Source organism: Agelaius tricolor, unplaced genomic scaffold (assembly GCF_023055355.1).
Source record: "Agelaius tricolor isolate 1412-34295 unplaced genomic scaffold, bAgeTri1.0.p SCAF_33, whole genome shotgun sequence".
In the NCBI taxonomy this organism is placed as follows: domain Eukaryota; kingdom Metazoa; phylum Chordata; class Aves; order Passeriformes; family Icteridae; genus Agelaius; species Agelaius tricolor.
Window position 1 is genome coordinate 4,106,875 of NW_027269293.1, and position 19,811 is coordinate 4,126,685.

The following is a 19,811-nucleotide window of genomic DNA, read 5'->3' on the forward strand; positions in this document are numbered from 1 at the left end:
CCTCCTTTGACCCTCCAGTTTCTGCCTCTTTGTTTCTGTCTCAGCTCTGATTTAATCCCCTCCACGCCCCAGCATAAGCCAGGATCTTTCTGCTGCCCTGTGCAGAGGGAGAAACCTGCTGGTGTCACCCCAGGAGCCAGGGAAGGTCCAGGGGATGCTCCTGAATCTCCTCCCCATCACCCTATCCCCCCCCCATGCCCCCCTGTCTTTTCTGGGGTTTTTCCAAGCTCAATGTGGCTCCAAACCCACTGACTATTCAGACTCGAGGCAAGGGCTAAACTGAAGCTGCAGGAGCTTTTGGGTTAGGGTTAGGGTTAGGGTTGGTTTTTGGAGGGTGGCACAGGTCACCTTTGGTCCTCATTTCAGTGCCCCTGGGAACTGTGCTCTGCTCTGAGCTGCAGCAACAGCTGGAAAAACACAGTTGGATTCCCTGAGTTCACATTTGGGCATCAAACTGGGCTCTGCCAGCTGTGAACGATGCCAGGACACCCCCAGGGGATCCCCAGCAGCCCCTGGAGCCACCATCAGTGTGGGTGGTGTCAGCAGTGAAGCTGAGCATGGAGCAGACCCCAGGGATTCTCATTTTTTGCCATTTCAGCCTAAAATCATACAAGGGGAAGGGTGTTTTTGGAAGGTGTGACTGAGGGCTCGGGGTTTTCCAGCAGGGAAGAAGGAGCAGAGGTCTGGACTGGCTTTGGCACAGGATTGGGGTCTGGAGGAGCTCTGTCCTGGGGCAGCTCTGGCTGCAGTTTTCCCTTCCCCATGGGCTTGGAGCCAGGGAATTGTTGGCATCAGCACCCAGAGTGCCCCATCCTCTGCTCTGAGCCCCTGACAGCAGCTCAGGGAGGCTCCAGCCCATGGAGCCTGCTTGGTGTGGAAGCTGCAGGCAGCCCCAACATGGGAAGAGAAGAGAATCTTGACTCCATGTTGCAGAAGGCTGATTTATTATTTTATTATATTAAAATCATAAATATATTTTAGAAAATAATAAATATATTATTTTTATATATAAAATAATAAATATATTTTAGATATATATTATATTATGATTATATAATTATTAAATTAAATAAATATAAAATATATTATAATTATATAATTATAGTATTATAATTATATAATATAACATAATTATATAATATATACTATTATATTATATAATAATTACATGGTATAACATAATGTATAATAATATATAATAGGTAATATAATTCATATAATAATATAAATTATATATAATATATAATATTTTATGATATAATATAGTATATAATATTATTATAATTATATATAATATATATAATTTATAATATATATTGTACAAATATATTATATAATTATATTATATTTTTATTCTATTAAAATATATAATATAATATTATATATATTATATATAATATATATTATATGACTCTCAGGGAGTCTGAGCCAGCTGGACTTTGATTGGCCATTAATTAGAAACAACCAACATGGACCAATCAAAGATGCACCTGTTGCATTCCACAGCAGCAGATAATTATTGTTTTTCTTTTCCTTGGAGGCTTCTCATTTTCTCAGGAGAAAAAAATCCTAGCAAAAGGATTTTTCATAAAATATCATGGCTACAGCTTGGTCCAGCACAGTCCTGTTCCTGGCAGTGGAGATCTCATCCTGCTCACACCCCAGGACAGGAAAGTGTTATAATATTCTCTTTAAGCCAAGTCTCATAAGCTCTTAGAGGTCTATAACACACCCAAGATAGCTCAGCTATGCTTGGAAGCATGAAAATTAACAAAATAGCTTCTGTTGCAGTGTTAGAAACAAAAAAAGTTAAATAAAAAGCAAAATAACAAACAAAGAAAAACCAAGCCAAGTGCAAAAAGTCTTTGCTCCTGATAAAACACCTTACAAAAGCAATTTGTTTCTTTGTTCACTTCTTTTTCTAGTAAATTACCTAAGCAAGACTTTTTAGCTTCTGTCCAATTAGCTATCCTTAAGTTTAAGGTAAAGTCCCTTAGGCCTATGAAGTAGTTTTTTCACCTAATTGAAGAGAAAAACTTCTGGGCTTCTTTCCTTTTTGAAAAGACCAAAGATGGTTTTGTCACTCTGTCCACAAAGAGCGCATTCCTGCAGGGAAGCGCAGGGAGCTTGTCCTGATGGAGACCCCAGCAGCAATCCTGGACAGCTCTCAGTGAGCTGGGGAGCACCACAGGGGTGCCTGGACACTCCATCCAGCCCCAGCCCCATGCAGGGGCTGAGCAGGGTGACAGAGTCTGTGAGGGTGCTGGCACAGCCCAGCAGGGTTGGCACTGCCAGCCTGGCACGGAGCTGGGCTGGGGACAGCAGCCAGGGAGCGGGGATGGCGCGGGGACGCTCAGCTGCCAGGCAGGGCAGTGCTCGGGGGGTTCCCGACAGCACTTGGCTGCTGCTGGTGTTTGTAGGAGCCCTCTCCTGTCTCAGGCCAAGTTTGGGACACACTGGCACTGGCACAAGGCGCTGGCAGCTCCCTGAGAGCCGTGTGACAGAGCACTGGGTTATCCCCCCGTTGGTGTTTTCATCTGTCACGGTCCGTCCTTACAAACGGGGTTCGTGATGGTTTGTGGATTTGATCTCAGGGTGCAAAAAACCAGCACGGCACAGGGGATTTGCAGTGATAATCAAAACAAATGCACCTTTATTGAATGACCACAGCAAAATGTGATAGAGGGATTAAGGGAGAGAAAAAGGTAGAGAAAGAGAGGAGAGAAAAGAGAGAGAGAAAGAGGAGGATAGAGCTACCAAATGTAGAGACAAAGTCCTTTGGTCCAGTCCAGTTGAGGATCCCCTGTTACATTGGGCAGATCTCAAAATCTCTAGCTAACTCAGAGGTTTTTATTATGATAATTCTGTTGAAAATTGTGAGGGGGGGGGGTGGGAAACAGATACAGTAAGGAATAGATGTAACAGGTAGTCCATGTTCTCAACAGTAAATGAGAACCATTGTTTTCTTGGTCCAGCGGTCACAACCTGCAGGCAAACATCTCGCTTTGGTCAGCTTGCCTCCCCCACACACCTGCCCCGGGCTGGGGGGTTCAGTCCCCGTCCTTGGGAGGAGCAGAGGGGCCTTTTCACATGGGGGTTTCATGTCTCAGTCCTTGGGAGGAGCAGAGGGGCCTTTTCACATGGGGGTTCCATGTCTCACTCCTTGATGGAGAGGCTCCTCACATCTCAGTCTGTCTGTCACGGTGGCTGTAAAACAGGTGAGGGTCTGCTGTGGGAGACCACCTGAACTCAGGAGAATCCAGCCAGGCTGAGAGGTGGGACAGCTCCCAAGGCTGTTGTTGCAAAAAGGCCACAGTGCCCCTTTCTTCTTCTCATTGGGCTCAGTGCAGCATACAGCAAACAACACCTGTGAAAACAATAACTTAGCAATCCTCTCAGATCTCGGGGCCTTGTTGGCATGAGACTTTCTCCTTCAGAGCCAGAGATTCTAGACAGGGGGGTCTTTTCCTCAGTGGTCCCTAAATAACGATCGTGAGGCAGATGAGGGATGTTTCGGACAGACTCTCACAGCATCCCACAGTCACATTCTGCTCCATTTGCTCCCTCCTTACTTTGGAGTCTCCATCCTCTCCTGGGGTTCCCTGCATCCCTGGAAAGATGCAGCAGCATCCCCTGGCCCCCACCATGAGCCTGGAGCAGCAGCAGTGGGGTGCTGGAAGGAGAGGAGCTCAGCAGGAGCATTTTACATCCTGCACGTCAAGGGAAGGATAAAACAAGACCTTGCTCTGACTGAGGGGTTTGTGCTGATGTGATGTCTGAGCAGGGGAACCTGGAAATGGCAGCCTGGGCTGATTTTTTGGTCTTTATTCACAAAAAGGGATAAATAATGGCAGCTGAGGAGCAGTTGCTCTTGGAGGAGCTGGCAGGGCCAAGCTTGTGTCAGAGGAGCAGGAGCTGTTTGAAGGGTGGAGAGGGAGCAAAATCCCACCTGCATGGAATCCCAGAATGGTTTGGGATGGAAGGGACATTAAAAACCATCTCATCCCACCCCCTGCCATGGCTAGGGGCTGCTTCCACTGTCCCAGGTGCTCCAAGCCCTGTCCAGCCTGGCCTTGGACACTTCAGGGGTCCAGGGGAGCCCCAAGCCAGGGTGGCTGGAGAGCAGCAGTTCCTCTGTGCTGCTGGTGCCTGGGACAAAGCAAGCTCAGTGGTCACAAATCCTGGTGGGGAAGTAGGGAACGAGGCAGGGAAGGCTCCAGGGGCTCACAAAATTGTCAAATTGTCCAAAATTGCTCTGCTCCGCTTCCCCCATCGCAGCCCCTCAGCCCCGGGCTTTGCTGGCTCCGTCCCCAGCGCTGCATGCAGCAAGCTTGTTATTTTTAAAAACAAATTAAATGAGGAGAAGAGCCTCTATCTAGGCCTTGCTCTGGATCTTTATTGCCCTGGCTCCCCAGGGGCCGGGCGAGCCCGGAAAGCGCCGCACAATCACCGTAATGAGCTATTAATAAACCAGCCCGGCTCCGCCCGGCTCTGCCCGGCACCGAGAGGGTCCCGCTGGCCCTGGGGGACACTGCGGCTCTGCAGCTCCTCTGCTGGGTGTCCTGGGGCCGCCAGAGACCCTGGCAGAGCCAGCCTTGCTCCAGAGCCCGGCTCTGCCTGGGTTTGCAGGGAATTGGCTCATCCAAATGTGGGGTTTGCTGTGGGGGCAGTGGAGCATCCATGGCTGGGGCTGGGGGCAGCAGGGCTGGGTGTGGGCAGGGAAAGTGAGCCCAGGGCTGTGGGGAAGCAGGGTTGGGTGTGGGCAGGGAAGGTGAGCCCAGGGCTGGGGGAAAGCAGGGCTGGGTGATGCTCTGGCTCAGGAGAAGGAAGGTGAGCCCAGGGCTGGCTGATATTCTGGCTCTGGAGGGGGAAGGTGAGCCCAGAGCTGAGGAGCAGCAGGACTGATCCTCTGGAGAGGGAAGGTGAGCCCAGGGCTGGCTGATGGACACAGAGGGTGAGCCCAGGGCTGTCTCTGGACAGGGAAAGTGAGCCCAGGGCTGTGGGGAAGCAGGGCTGGCTGATGCTCTGGCTCAGGACAGGGAAGCTGAGCCCAAGGTTGGGGGGCAGCAGGAATCAGGAATGGCTGATGGCCAGGGAAGCTGAGCCCAAGGTTGGGGGGCAGCAGGAATCAGGAATGGCTGATGGCCAGGGAAGCTGAGCCCAAGGTTGGGGGGCAGCAGGAATCAGGAATGGCTGATGGACAGGGAAGCTGAGCCCAGGTCTGTGGCTCCCACTCTCCATCTGCCAGGGAAAACAACTCCAATGGTGCTGGAGCTTTGCTTAGAGGATCAGGTGGCCAGAGTAGGAACCAAAAGTGGAGTTGGGTTACTCCAGGCTCATCCATAATGAACACAGGGCAGAGCCTCAGGCAGGGAGGGGAAGGGCTGGATGCCCCCGGGGCTGGCAGGGAGACACCATTAAAGGGGCTCCAGGGCACATTTATTTAGTGTAGAGACTCTGAATAGGATGAAAAAGTGTCACAATAAATGGGGAGGGTTTTTTTCCTGTGGGTTTGCATGTTGTGCTTGGGGCATCCTTCCCATGGAGCCCCAGGGCAGAGCAAGAGTGGGGCCTCCAGAACCAGGGGGACCAAGGGGAGCTGCCCCCTCCTCACCCCAGAGCCAGCTCAGGTTCCTGGGGCCACCAGCCAGGCAGAGCCTTCACAAAGTGGCTGCCAGGCAGCTCCAGTGCCCAGGTGGCATTTGGGGACCTCCAGTCCCCAAAAGGAGTTTGGGGCAAGGAGTGAAGCTGAGCAGTGCTGGAGAGAGGGGAGAAAGGGGCAGGGGCAGCAGTGGGGTCAGTGGTCCCACTCCCTGGCCCCCAGCTGCATCCACAATCCTGTGGTGGTGTGAAATGGTGACACCTCCCTCTTGGTTTGATTTGTTGGAAGAAAAAGGGAAATGTGGCAAAATGAAGACACACAACATAAAAGAAAAAGGTGTCACAGAATCAGAATAGAATTGGTGAGGCTGGAAATCCCTCTAAGATCAAGTGCAAGCCCAGCACTGCCAAGGGCACCATTGTCCCTCAGTGCCACATCCCCACATCTGTAAAAGATCACAGAACCCTGGAATATCCTGAGGGGAAGGAACCCTCAGGGATCATCAGTCCAACCCCTGTCCCTGCACAGACACCCCAACAACCCCACCCTGAGCATCCCTCAGAGCAGTGTCCAAACACTCCTTGAAGATCCTCTCCCATCCTTCCAAAATTGCCCTGAGCAATGGGTTTAATCCCAGAGATTGCTGCTCTGGGATAATGGGATCAGGAAATTACCCTGGAGGTGTCATCCTTCCCTGGGCCCTGAGCACAGGGAGGCAGTAACAGCCCCCTGGGGCTGTCCCATGTGCCACCAGCCCGTGGGGACAGGAGGGAGGGTGACACCAGCCTTGGGTGTCCTTTACCAGCACAGAGGGTGTGAGGAGCAGGAGATGCTGGGCTGGGCCAGCTCCTGCTGTCCCTGCTCCACCACTGTCACCTCTCTGGGGGATCTGGGTCCCCATCACTCTCCTTCTGTGCCCCCCTAAGCCAAGCAGCAGCCACCTCAAAATGGGCCCTTTGGGGACCTTTTAGACACTGAGCACCTGCAGTGGCACCAAGGTGGGGCACTGCAGCCACACCTCAATGGCCTTGAGCAGCCACAGATGTCACATTGTCCTCTTCCCTCGCCCCACATCCTGCTGGGCTCCCACAGACAGGTTTGGGGCCAGCCCAGAGGGACAGAAGGGAGTGTGAGAGGGGCTGGAACCAACCCTCAGGGACTGCACCCCAGTGCTGTGGGGGCGATGGCACAAAGCCCCCCACGCTGGAGATGACAGTGCCCCATTCCCTGCACCTCCCCAGGGGCTGGTTCTGCTCTTGGCACCCCCAATATTCTCATGCCAGGCTCAACAACACCCAACCGAGCAACTCTGCCGCTTAATTAGGTTAATGACCGTGCTTCATTAAGGAAAGGAGTCTGCGGTGGCGTTTCCAGGCAGATTTGGGGCACGGATGGGACAGGGAGAGGGAAAGGGGAGGCAAAGAAAAGGGAAAGCGGCAGCCAAGTGCTAATCCCTGGAAAGGAAAGGAGAGCAGGCGGGGCACGGCGCCGCGGGGTCGGGGTTAATCCCTGCTCGGCAAAGATGGAGCCCGGGGCCGCCTTAATCTGGGATCTGAGAGGGCGGGACCGGGATGGGGACGGGGACAGGGATAGGGACAGGGACAGGGACGGGGATGGGGACGGGGACAGGGGACTGGGCCCTACATGTGGCATTGAGCATCCCCTGTCCTACGGGACCCCTCCAAGACAGGAGCCCTCGGATAATTTGTGCCACTGGATGAGACCTCACACCAGGAGCAGAGGGAATGGGGCATCCCAGCTGTGTCACCAGAGAGAATGGGACATCCCAGCTGTGTCACCAGAGAGAATGGGACATCCCAGCTGTGTGACCAGAGGGAATGGGACATCCCTCATGTGTCACCAGAGGGAATGGGACATCCCAGCTGTGTCACCAGAGAGAATGGGACATCCCAGCTGTGTCACCAGAGGGAATGGGACATACCTCCTGTGTTACCAGAGGGAATGGGACATCCCAGCTGTGTCACCAGAGGGAATGGGACATCCCTCCTGTGTTACCAGAGGGAATGGGGCATCCCAGCTGTGTCACCAGAGGGAATGGGACATCCCTCCTGTGTTACCAGAGGGAATGGGGCATCCCAGCTGTGTCACCAGAGGGAATGGGACATCCCAGCTGTGTCACCAGAGGGAATGGGGCATCCCAGCTCTGTCACCAGAGGGAATGGGACATCCCAGCTGTGTCACCAGAGGGAATGGGACATCCCTCATGTGTCACCAGAGGGAATGGGGCATGCCAGCTGTGTCACCAGAGGGAATGGGACATCCCAGCTGTGTCACAAGTTGGCAATGTCTCTGCCAGCATCTCTTTGCTCCTGCCCTGCCCTTGGGGTGTCTGTGCATTATCCCAGGGTGCTCACCACCCCCTCTGCCCGTGCCTGCACCATCAGAGGCACAGGGAGGCTGAGCCAGTGGGAGCAGAGGCTCAGGTGTGGGTCTGCAGCTCTGTCTCCTCTCAGAGACCTCGCCCCTTGCCTCAGTTTCCCTGTTCCAATAGAGAGCGAGGTTCATTTATCCCAGCTTTGCACAGGGCAGGATCCCCAGGTTGCACAGTTGGTGAAAGGGATCCAGGGGTTTTCCTGGAGGGAATGGGGCCTCATCAGCCCCAGGGCCTTGGGGAGCAGGGTCCAGTCCCAGCTCACAGACAGGCGATCCGTGGGGTCTGGTACTGTTGCGTTGTGATTTCAGGGTTTACCTCAGAACCTCGGGTCCCTCCCTTGATAATTCCCTCCCAGGTGTGTCAGTCACCTCTCCCTTCCCCTCCCAGCACTGTCTGTCAGTCCTGGCATTCCAGAAGGGATTGGCAGATCCAAAGGATGCCCTCTACCCCTGGGGGGCATTGGGCCATCCAGGTGTCCTTTGTCCCTTTGTCCCTCCCCTCCTGTCCCTGCTTGGTGGCTCCCTGCCCCTTCCCTGCCCCTCGCCCCGGGGTTAAAGGAGCAGCAGCCACGGGCTCAGGGAGTTCTGTTGGAGCTGGTGCTGGATCCAGAGGCCAGAATAAAGCTCTGGATCCAAACCCTCCAGCAGAACCGACTCCTTTCCTTCACCATCGCCTTAAAGCTTCTCCAGCAGAGGGAAACCCGAGGAGCAGCCCCTGTTATGGGGGGAAGCTCCATCCCAGCACCACCAGAGCTCCTGCAGGCCTGGACTTGTCCCCAGTGCCCAGCTGCAGCACCCAGGCAGCCAAAAGTGTCTCTGGGGTGAAACACCACAGTTGCTGCTATTTGGTTCAGCACCTCTCGGGTTTTTGGTTGTTAATTGCTGTCCCAGATGTGCAGGATGTCTCTGTTTCAGCCCGCACGTCTGAAGAATGAGTCAGAGCTCTTCAGTTTTCGGTCTTGAGGTTGTTTATTAATTCTTATCTATAAAATTTTCTTTCTGCCCAGCTGAGATCTGCTCAGCAGGGCAGCCACAGGCACTCTGACCACCCCTGAGGGGGTGTTGTCTTTTTATACCACAAACTACGTATAACATATTGACACTGAATTCCCAATACCTATCACCTATGTTAGACAGTGCACTTCTACTCTAAACCAATCCCAAAGTGCCAACAGCACTGCAGAAAATGGAGAACAAGAAGAAGAAGAAGAAGAAAGGCTGGACACACTCAAGTTCCTCCATCTTGTCCTCATAACCCCCATATCAAAAATCCTAAAATCTACATTTTCACCCTGTGATCATTTTATTATTATACTATTTAAACTTCTGTGACTTTCAGGTCCTCATACAAAGCTGGTAACTTGCTCCAGGGGTCACAATCAAACCCGGAGGTGCTCTGGGCTTTGTGCCAGGGTCTCCGAGCCCCCTATCAGGATTCTCGGCAACTCTGGACACCCGGAGGGATGCACTGAGTTCCGACAAGCACCAAGGGTCAGACAAGCTCAGGCATGTCCTGTCTGCAATATTGGTAATTATTCCAATAGGGTACTGTCGCAGATATCTTTTATGAAAAATCCTTTCCTTAGGATTTTTCCACCTGAGAAGCTGAGAGGCCTCAGGAACAAAATGTAAACATTGATTATCTGCTGCTGTGGAATGCAACAGGTGGATCTGTGATTAGTCCATGTTAAATGTTTCTAATTAATGGCCAATCATAGCCCAGCTGGCTCGGACTCTCTGTCTGAGCCACAAACCTTTGTTATCATTCCTTGCTGTTCTATTCTTAGCCAGCCTTCTGATGAAACCTTTTCTTCTATTCTTTTAGCATAGTTTTAATGGAATATATATCATAATAAATCATCCTTCTGAAACATGGAGTCAGATCCTCGTCTCTTCCCTCATCCAAGAGCCCCTGTGAACACGGTCACAGGGTACGACCTTGTCCCTGCTGATTCTGCTCTCTCTGTTGTCACAGGCACATGGCAGAGCAGCAGTGAGCCCCTAGACCATGCCCCACACCATGAGATGGTGGCTCCCGCTGCTGGTCCTGCTGCTGTCCCCGCGGGCGGGCGCGTGCCCCGCGCGCTGCGAGTGCGCACCGCAGCTGCGCTCGGTGCTGTGCCACCGCCGCCGCCTCACCGCCATCCCCGAGGGCATCCCCAGCGAGACCCGCGTGCTGGAGCTCAACAAGAACCGCATCCGCTGCCTCAACCCCGGCGACCTGGCGCCCTACCCGCTGCTGGAGGAGCTGGATTTCAGCGAGAACATCATCTCCAATGTGGAGCCCGGCGCCTTCAGCAACCTGTTCAACCTGCAGACCCTGCGGCTGCGGGGGAACCAGCTCAAGCTCATCCCCCCGGGGGTCTTCACCAAGCTGAGCAACCTGACCCTGCTGGACATCAGCGAGAACAAGCTGGTCATCCTGCTGGACTACATGTTCCAGGACCTGCGCAACCTGAAGAGCCTGGAGGTGGGCGACAACGACCTGGTGTACATCTCCCAGCGTGCCTTCTCAGGGCTGCTGGGCCTGGAGCAGCTGACCATTGAGAAGTGCAACCTGACCTCCATCTCGGCTGAGTCGCTGTCCTACCTCCAGAACCTGGAGGTGCTGCGGCTCCGGCACCTCAGCATCTCCGCGCTGGAGGACCAGAACTTCAAGAAGCTCTACAACCTCCTGCAGCTGGAGATTGACAACTGGCCACTGCTGGAGGAGGTGTCCCCCACCAGCTTCCAGGGCCTGAACCTCACCTCGCTCTCCATCACCTACACCAACATCACAGCCGTGCCCGCCGCTGCCTTGAGGAACTTGGTGTACCTGCGGTACCTCAACCTGTCCTACAACCCCATTAGCACTGTGCTGAAGGGCTCCTTCAAAGACCTCATCCGGCTCCAGGAGCTCCACATCGTGGGCGCTCTCCTGGTGTCCGTGGAGCCGCAGGCTTTCTCCGGCCTGAGACAGATCCGGCTGCTCAACCTCTCCAGCAACTTCCTGTCCACGCTTGAGGAGAGCACCTTCCACTCGGTCAACACGCTGGAGACGCTGCGGGTGGACAGGAACCCCCTGGCCTGCGACTGCCGCCTCCTCTGGATCCTGCAGCGGCGCAAGACACTCAACTTTGATGGGCAGCAGCCCATGTGCTCCTCACCGCCCGAAATCCAGGGCAATGCCCTGCGTGACTTCCCAGACTCGGTGCTCTTCGAGTACTTCACCTGCCAGAAGCCCAAGATCCGGGATCGGAAGCTGCAGCACGTGACGGCGCGGGAGGGACAGTCCGTGTCCTTCCTGTGCCGCGCCGACGGGGAGCCCGACCCTTCCATCGCCTGGGTGTCCCCCCAGCACCGCATGATCACCACCCGCAGCACGGGCCGGGCCACGGTGCTGCCTGGGGGCACCCTGGAGATCCGTTTTGCCCAGGTGCAGGACAGTGGCACCTACATCTGCATCGCCAGCAACGCCGGTGGCAATGACACCTACTTTGCCACGCTGACGGTCAAGGGGCGCCCAGCCGATGGCGCCCACCTCGCCAACCGGACTTTGTACCTCAGCGACTTCAATGACACCTTCCACAACAACACCCAGGTCTTCTTGAAGTTCACCTTGGACCTCAAGACCATCCTGGTCTCCACAGCCATGGGCTGCATCACCTTCCTGGGCGTGGTGCTCTTCTGCTTCCTCCTGCTCTTCGTCTGGAGCCGCGGCCGGGGGCAGCACAAGAACAACTTCTCCGTGGAATATTCCTTCCGCAAGGTGGATGGCCCCACCACCACCACCGGCCAAGGAGGGGCCAGGAAGTTCAACATGAAGATGATCTGAGCCTCTCCCAGAGGAGAACCATTTTTTGCAGCCCAGTCCTTGGCTGGGAGGGCTGGGAGGGCTGTGGGAGCACCGGCCATGTCCCAGAGCTGGCAGAGTGACCTTGCTGTGCTGGGACATGGCTGGAGACAGAGGTGCCACAAGCCAGCAGGATCAGAACTGTGGGGACCTCAGGGTCGGGGAGGGATGACCCCGATGTCCTGGCCCTGTCGAGAGCCCTCAGGGCTCAGGGGCTGTCCCAGGGGCTCCTGATGTAGCGAGGTTTTTGCTACCAACTATGCATTTCTTGAGCCAAAAGATCAGCAGTGTTTGGGCCTGGGAGAAAAATGCTTCCTGTTTTCCTCCCACCCTTTCCCTTTTTTTGTAAGGGACTCTTCAGAAAACTTTCCTGGTAGTTGTTTGTGGTTCTTTTCTTGTTGTTGGTGGGGGTTTTGGTCCAATTTTTTTTTTTTTTAATGAATTTCCAAGAGAAATGTCTTCCGGGGCGATGCAGGACTGGGGAGGTTGTGCCAAGCTTGGGGGTCCCCCAGCCCCTTGGCAAAGACGGACCCCCCCTCCTCCCGGGCACAGATGTGCCTTGAGAGCTTTTCATCCATGGATTTAAGATCCAGCATCTGCCAATGTGGGTGCCCGGGGACACTTCTGCACAAGCAATAATAACCCTCCAGGGCCAGGCTCTGAGGAGGTGTCAGCAAGAAGAAAAAGGGAAAAAAAGGCAAAACGAGGGCAAGATCATTAAAATCAGGAAGAGCAACCCCAGGGTGATGCAAGGCCTCCCCATCTCTGCATCCACCCAATGGAGGGTTGGGATTCCTACAGGTTCAAAAGGCACTTTTGGGTTAATTTTCTTGGAGTTGCAAAGTCAAAATCTGCAGAAGAGCAGGACCTGGTTCATCGTGTGCAGGGAGGTGCTACGGCCCAGGAAAGAAGAGGAGAGAAAAGCTGGGAAGAAGCAGTCCAGGAGAACATCCTGGCTGACACCTCCATCCCAGATCCGGCACCCTCCGACGCTGACGACCACAGGTCAATGTCCCTGGGGCTGCTTCTGCTGCCACAGGGGTGGTTCCTGCCTTCCCATCCCACCCCTTCCCAGGCTTTGCCCTGGCTCTGCCTCAGGGTGTGGATTTTTGTGTGAGGGAGAAGGAATGAAGCTGTAATGGAAAAGCCTGGATGTGACCTGGAGGATCCAGGGAGTTCATTGCTTCCTCCTCTTCCTCCTCCCACGTGCACTCTGGGGGTTGCTGCAGGTCCCACCTCTGTCCCCATTCCTGCAGGGATATTCCCCACCTGGATGTCCCTTCTCCAGCCAGGGATGGTCAGGCTGGGAGCTGGAGGGAGCAGCTGCCCATTCCCTGATGGGCATCGTGGAGTGGCACCAGAGCATCCAAGGGGTTGGGAGCTTTGTGGGGCACAAGTGGCTGCTCAGAACATCCCCCCAACCCTGTTCTGCTGCCACAGGGTGCCCCCCACCCATCCATCATCCATCCATCCTTCCATCCATCCATCCATCCATCCATCCATCCATCCATCCTTCCATCCATCCATCCATCCATCCACCCATCCATCATCCATCCATCCTTCCATCCATCCATCCATCCATCCATCCTTCCATCCATCATCCATCCATCCATCCATCATCTGTCCATCCATCCCCCATCCATCCATCATCTGTCCATCCATCCATCATCCATCCATCCATCCATCCATAATCCATCCATCCATCCATGTCCATCTATCCATCCATCCATCCATCCATCCATCCATCATCCATCCATCCATCATCCATCCATCCATCCATCCATCATCCATCCATGTCCATCTGTCCATCCATCCATCCATCCATCATCCATCCATCATCCATCCATCCTTCCATCCATCCCCCATCCATCCATCCATCCTTCCATCCATCCCCCATCCATCCATCCATCCATCCATCCATCCATCCATCCATCCATCTCCATCCCTCCCTGCCGTGGGTCCGTCTGTCCCTGTGGCCCCTCATGCCCGGTGCCCCTCATCCCCAGCCATGCATGCCGTGTCCTCCCAGGGTCCTGTTTGGTGTCTGGGGTTTTTTTATCCTTGGGGAGGGGGTGGGAGGTGGGTGGGAGGGCAAGGAGGGGGTCGGGCATGGACCCTCACAGTGGGAGCAAAGGACAGTGCAGACCTGGCACAATTTTCTATGTAACGAGCATGTGAGATGTATTTGTGAGCAAAACAAAAAAAAAAAAGGAAAAAAAGGGATTTTTGTGGCTCATTTGGGTTTTTCTCCCCCTTTTATTCCCTATGTGCCTCGATAAGAAAAGGCAAAATCAGTGGGCAAAGCCTGAGCAGGAGCTGGAAAGGGCAGGAGCACCAGAATTCACAGCTCTGAGCTCTCCAGACCTGCTGCAAGCTGGGAAGCTCCTGGAATTCCAGCAGGCCTTCCCGCCTTCCTGGGGCTCTGCAGGGATTTGCAGCCCCAGAGTCCATCCCCACCATCAATCCCACAAACCCCACATAAACAACGTGAAACGCCTCCCAGAGAGTGCCAAAGTCCATATTAATAACTAATAAATGATTAATGCACATGTGCTAACAGACTGCTGCTGCTATTAATCGATTATTAATTATTAATGCCATGTTTAGGAGGATGTGCCAAAAGTGGAGGGTGCAAAGGCAGCACCTCGAATCCTGCTGGCAGGAAAATTGGGGTTTGGGGGGGTTAGAAGGAGTCACATCCACCCCAGAGTGCACACAGGGAGCCAAATCCCTTGGATGGGACTGGAAAATCGGGCATGTGCCAGGGGAAACTGAGGCACAGGGGGGCACTGCAGTGGGGCAGGAGCCAGTGGGGAAGAGGAGGTGATTCCTCTCCACAGAGTGACCCTCCCAGTGCCCTCCTCATTCCCCCAGCCCCAGGGCACAGCCTGGCCCTCCCAAGGCCACCCCTGCCCTTGGCACAGCTGCCACTGCTGTCCCCACCACGGGCTCAGCCAGCCCAGGGTCTCCTGGCCAAAGAGAAAGAGAAGCTGGGAAAAAAGTTATGGAAATGGTGCCTTGGAGCATCCAGGGGTGTTCCAAGAGGTTAGAGAAAGTCCCAGGTGCTGCCTGGAAAGATCAGACTCAAACTGGGTGTTCCCATGGACCAGATCATCCATTCCAACTGCAGGAACTACCAAAAAAAAAAAAAAAAAAAAAAAAAAAAAAAAAAAAAAAAAAGGCAGATTTTCTTGGTCTCTCTATATATTAACATCATTTTGCTTGGAAACTCCAAACAGGAGCACATCCACACTGAAACACAGACATTTTAAACCATCCCATTCACTGATTTTCGGGTAAAAACATCATTATTTTAACCAGTTACCCTTTGGAGAGGCCACATCCTGTGAGCCGCACCTTCCATGGGCCAGTGTTATGTTTGCACCAGTTTTATGTTTGAGGGGGCCACCTGTCCTTGTGTCCCCCTCAAGGGGGAAATGCCCCTCCCCAAAGCCCCCATGTCCCTTTGCCAGGCTCAGTGCCCTGTCCCCTGCCAGCCCTGGCTCTCCCAGCACAGACTGGGCTGGCACTGGGAGCAAAGCAATATTGTAAATCAAAGGTGACTCCAACGAAGGGGAGAGAATGATGAGGAGGATTCTATGGATATCAGAAGGTTAATTAATTACTTTATTATACTATTGTCTTGGTTTGGAAAGACAGGTGCCTGCTAAGGAAGGCAGGATCCTCCCCTGAAATGGATAAAATGAACCTCCCCCCTCCAAATTGCTATAAATTTTAAATTAAGGGGCTCTCAGGCAACAAAAATATGGGAGCAGGAAATAACAGTTCTTTAATAGGAAATAAAATAAAAGGATAAAATAAACAATGCAGTAAACCAAACAACACTGACAGAGTCAGAACCCAGCCTGACACCCTGTGGGTCAGGGTGTTGGCAGCAGAACCATTGGAATTGTGGCTCAGCCCTCCTGCAGTGTCAGGGGTGGCTCTGCTGGAGCAGGGATCCTGGAGAAGGGTGGAATCTTCCTCTGAAGATCCAGGGGCAGAGGCAGCTGCTGTTCCTCTGGGAAATCCAGTGCAGAAGCTGTGCTGGTGTTCCAGAATCTCCAGATTATATCCAGGTAGGAATGCTTGGCTCCTCCCTCTGGGCTCACATCTCCCAATGGGATGCTGTAGTTCTTATCAGCCATGCAGGGACATTCAATGGCTTTATCAGCAGATGTCTGTCCTGAGGGAGGGGTGGGTGTGGAAGAGATAAGGGAAACTGCCCACTGAACAGAAGACAGCTGCCATGGAGATGGTAATAGAGTACATCTTGCCTTGCAATCTGGAACAACTCTACAATGTACATTTTATCTAAACTGAATCCGCTAAACACTCACTCTGCACACAACTGTTTACACTGCACTGAATCTCGTGGCTGTTAGCTCACAGTCCCAACACACACACACAGTTGGGCCTGATAGGCCAAGGAAACAAAACATCTTCACTTTGGATAAACAATCTCTATATTTGTCCTGATTTAGGGCAAATTCGGGAGAAAACCTCCAAAAGGGGCCCCTCCAGAAAGCAAACCCACAGGGCTCTTCCCTCCAACTGGTTTGGAAAGATTCCTCTGAGAGAAGTGGAAAGAACCTGTTTATTTAACAGGCACAGCACTCTCAGCACACAAAATGAACAATACCAGATGACACCACTCTGTCACTGCTCTGAAAAAGATGACAGCTTCAGAAAGTCTCTCTTGGGGGTGGTCGCTCTGTTCTCAGTCCCTCCTGTGCTGGGGCAGCTGCTGCAGCCACAAGGTGCAAACTCTCGGTGTTTCCCAGGTCCCAGTCCAGAGCAGGTTCAGGTAGGTCCAAAAAAGGGAAAGGAGAAACAGTCCAGGGAAAAGTTGGGCTGCTAATGACTAACTAATGAGCAGAAGCAAAAAGCAGGAGCAAAGCAGAAGCAAGAGCAAGAGCAAAGCAAAAAGCAAAAGCAGCACCATGCACTGCCCCATTTCTGTGTCCCGCCAGCTGTGGGGGAGCAGCTGATAACAAAACAAAACAAAACTTTCACTCTTCAGAGCCAGTCTTGAAGGCACAGAACATGATATCCAGCATAAACAGAACAGATACAAGCATCATAATGTCACCCTAGGACAATATTGTATTCTACTTGGGCACAACACAGGCACAGCAAGTGATAAGAGTTGTGTTTTCCCTTTCTCTGGGATTCACAGAATGTGAATCTCAGAAATCCTTGGGAAGAATTGTGCCTTGCTTTTCTCGCTGTGAAATGTGGCAACAAAGCAATGCCTCCATCTGCTGGAGAAACGAGCCCTGGGCCACCCCAGCCCGGAATTCCAGCCCCCAAAAATTCCCTGGGGGCCGGGGAGGCTCCCACTCCCTCCCCACCACGACGGGGGTGGCCCTGGTTGCCAAAATAACCGTGAGGCTGCAGCCCCCATGAGAGAGAGCTGCCGTGAGAGGAAGGAGGAAATTGGGGTTTTTCTCTCATTTCCTGCTTCAAGATGAGTTTCGTGGCACAGGGAGGTGAAGGGTGGAGGTTACATCTCCTGCCTGTGCCCGAGGGTGTGGGAGCCAGGACTGAGCCCCCTGCTCCTTTTGGGGGCTGGTGCAGGATGGAGATGCTGAGAGAGCCCCCGGGTGGGTTCAGTGCCCCAGGGATCAGCCCTGAGCTGAGCACGGAGCATCCCCACAGCACCTGGGGCTGCTGAATGATGTCACGGCAAAAAAAACAGCAAAAGAAATAAAGACAATTAGAAAAATGCCATTTTCCAGCAGCTGCGATTAAAGATCCTATCTCCCACTGGGAAGAGAAATCAATTTCCTTACAAAGCAAAAAAAGCTGGAGCTAAGAAAAGCTTCCCTGCATCAGTCCCCCAAAACCAGGGGGAAAAGGGCTGAGCAGCTCCTGCACCAGTCTGCAAATGCTGTCAGTGCCATCAGGGCCAGCAATGCCACCAGGGCCGTGTCCTGCAGCTGATTTATCCACCTGGAACAGGCAGCAGGACCTACCAAAGGATTCATGGATGCTCCACTAAATCAGAATTTTGCACAGTCCTGCAGAGGTTGGCAACAGGAAATGATTGTCCTTGTTAAGGGCTTGGGTGGCTTTTAAACTTGGCATTTTCTCCTTGGTTGGAGTAAGACAAATGAGGAATTTCACAGCTAAAAGGCAGTTCCTGGCTGCCCCTCTTTCCCTGGCCACCTCTCTCTCGCTTGGCAGGGTCCCAGGATGGCAGGAATTCTGTCATTTTATTCCTACCATCTTTTGGTACTTCTTAAAGGCAATTTTATTCATTAGGGAAAAACAGTGATGCTTCTAACACTGTGAGGGTGGGCAGGCCCTGGCACAGGTGCCCAGAGCAGCTGGGGCTGCCCCTGCATCCCTGGCAGTGCCCAAGGCCAGGCTGGACAGGGCTGGGAGCAGCCTGGGACCGTGGGAGGTGTCCCTGCCATGGCAGGGGTGGCACTGGATGGGCTTTGAGGTCCCTTCCCACCCAAACCATTCTGGGTTGTTGGTGCAACATGGGGTGGATGGTGCAGATTGTCCCCTCCCAGAGCCCTGCTCCTCCTCCCTGAGCTGGATCCAAGCATGACTCAGCCCCACAGAGTTTTTATCAGCTCTCACACACGGCCCCAGCACCCAGAAACAGCCCCAGCCCCAGCCAACAGCCACAACCCTGGGAAATACAGAAATAAACACAGGGAGGGAGCTGTGGGCTCCCCATGGGGGTGGCTGCAGGCTCCCAGCACCCCCTGAGTCCCACCCCAGCCACCAAAACCCTGCAGAGGTGCCTGGGCCCAGGGTCCTGCTGTTCTTGGGCTCCAGAAGTGAAATTTTCTGTTTTCCTCATGGAAATCCACATTTCCCAAAGGCTGCTCCTCCCAACCTCGCTGCCCCCAGGAGAAATCCCTGCAGCTGCCTTCCCACAGCACCCACAGTGGCACCACTGGTGACTCAAAGAGTGAATAGGAAATATTGAAATATTTGGGCTTTAGAGTGTTTAAAAAGTGACTTCTTCCTAGAGGGGATAGACACCAATGGGAGGATTTTTTCCAGCTAAGTTGGGTCACTTGTGCACTTTGAGCATCTGTAAAGCTCTGGGAGACAAAATAAAAAAAAAAAAATTAAAAAATTAAAAAAAAAAAAGGTTTTTTTCCAAGGTTTTTTCCAAGAGTTGGGCTCCTCTCAAGCAATGGCTGCAGCAAATCCCAGCAAAAAAGACAGATCACAGATCAAAGAATCTTCTGAGTTGGAAGAGAAGCACGGGGATCATCAGCTCCAATTCTTAAAGGAACTGAACCCACAACCTCAGTCCATGGAAGAAAATGAAAATATTCCTCCTTGCCAAGCCCTCCCAGAGTAATAACCCAGAGGAAGGGGGTTTTAATTATGTAGGGGGAATTAATTATGTAATTTGAGGGGGGTTTGGGGGGGTCAATCCCCTCCTCAGAGCAGCTGCCACCCTTCAAGCCATCCCTGGAGCCATCTAGGAAGGAGGAGCAGCTGGAGGGACACAAACCCACAGGTGGCACTGATGGGGACACAGTGACCAGGGCCAGGGTGTGACCGTGTTCACAGGGGTCTGAGGATGAGGGAAGGGATGAGGATCTGACTCCATGTTTCAGAAGGCTTCATTTATTATTTTATGATATATATTATATTAAAACTATACTGAAAGAATAGGAGAAAGGATTTCATGAGAAGGCTGGCTAAGAATAGAATAAGAAAGAATGAATAACAAAGGTTTGTGTCTCAGACAGAGAGTCTGAGCCAGCTGGACTGTGATTGGTCATTAATTAGAAACAACCACATGAGCCCAATCCCAGATGCACCTGTTGCATTCCACAGCAGCAGATAACCATTGGTTACATTGTGTTCCTGAGGCCTCTCAGCTTCTCAGGAGGAAAAATCCTAAGGAAAGGGTTTTCCATCAAAGATATCTGTGACACCGGGGCAGTGCCAGGGGGCTCTGGGGGCTATGGGGGAGCAAGGCCAAACCCGGCTGAGCCAAGC

The 19,811-nt window shown here is 52.9% G+C and overlaps 1 protein-coding gene across 4 annotated transcripts in view; it reads left to right on the forward strand.

Moving 5' to 3' along the window:
• The window catches only part of LINGO3 (leucine rich repeat and Ig domain containing 3), a 38,264-nt gene extending 23,877 nt beyond the window's left edge, over positions 1–14,387 (forward strand). For all 4 annotated transcript variants that reach the window (XM_071452092.1, XM_071452090.1, XM_071452091.1 and 1 more), the window contains one exon: positions 9,972–14,387. In XM_071452092.1, the coding sequence (XP_071308193.1) occupies positions 10,005–11,810 (1,806 nt within the window). In that variant the 5' untranslated portion in view covers positions 9,972–10,004 and the 3' untranslated portion in view covers positions 11,811–14,387. The remainder of the gene's footprint in view (positions 1–9,971) is intronic.
• The last annotated feature ends 5,424 nt before the right edge of the window (positions 14,388–19,811 follow it).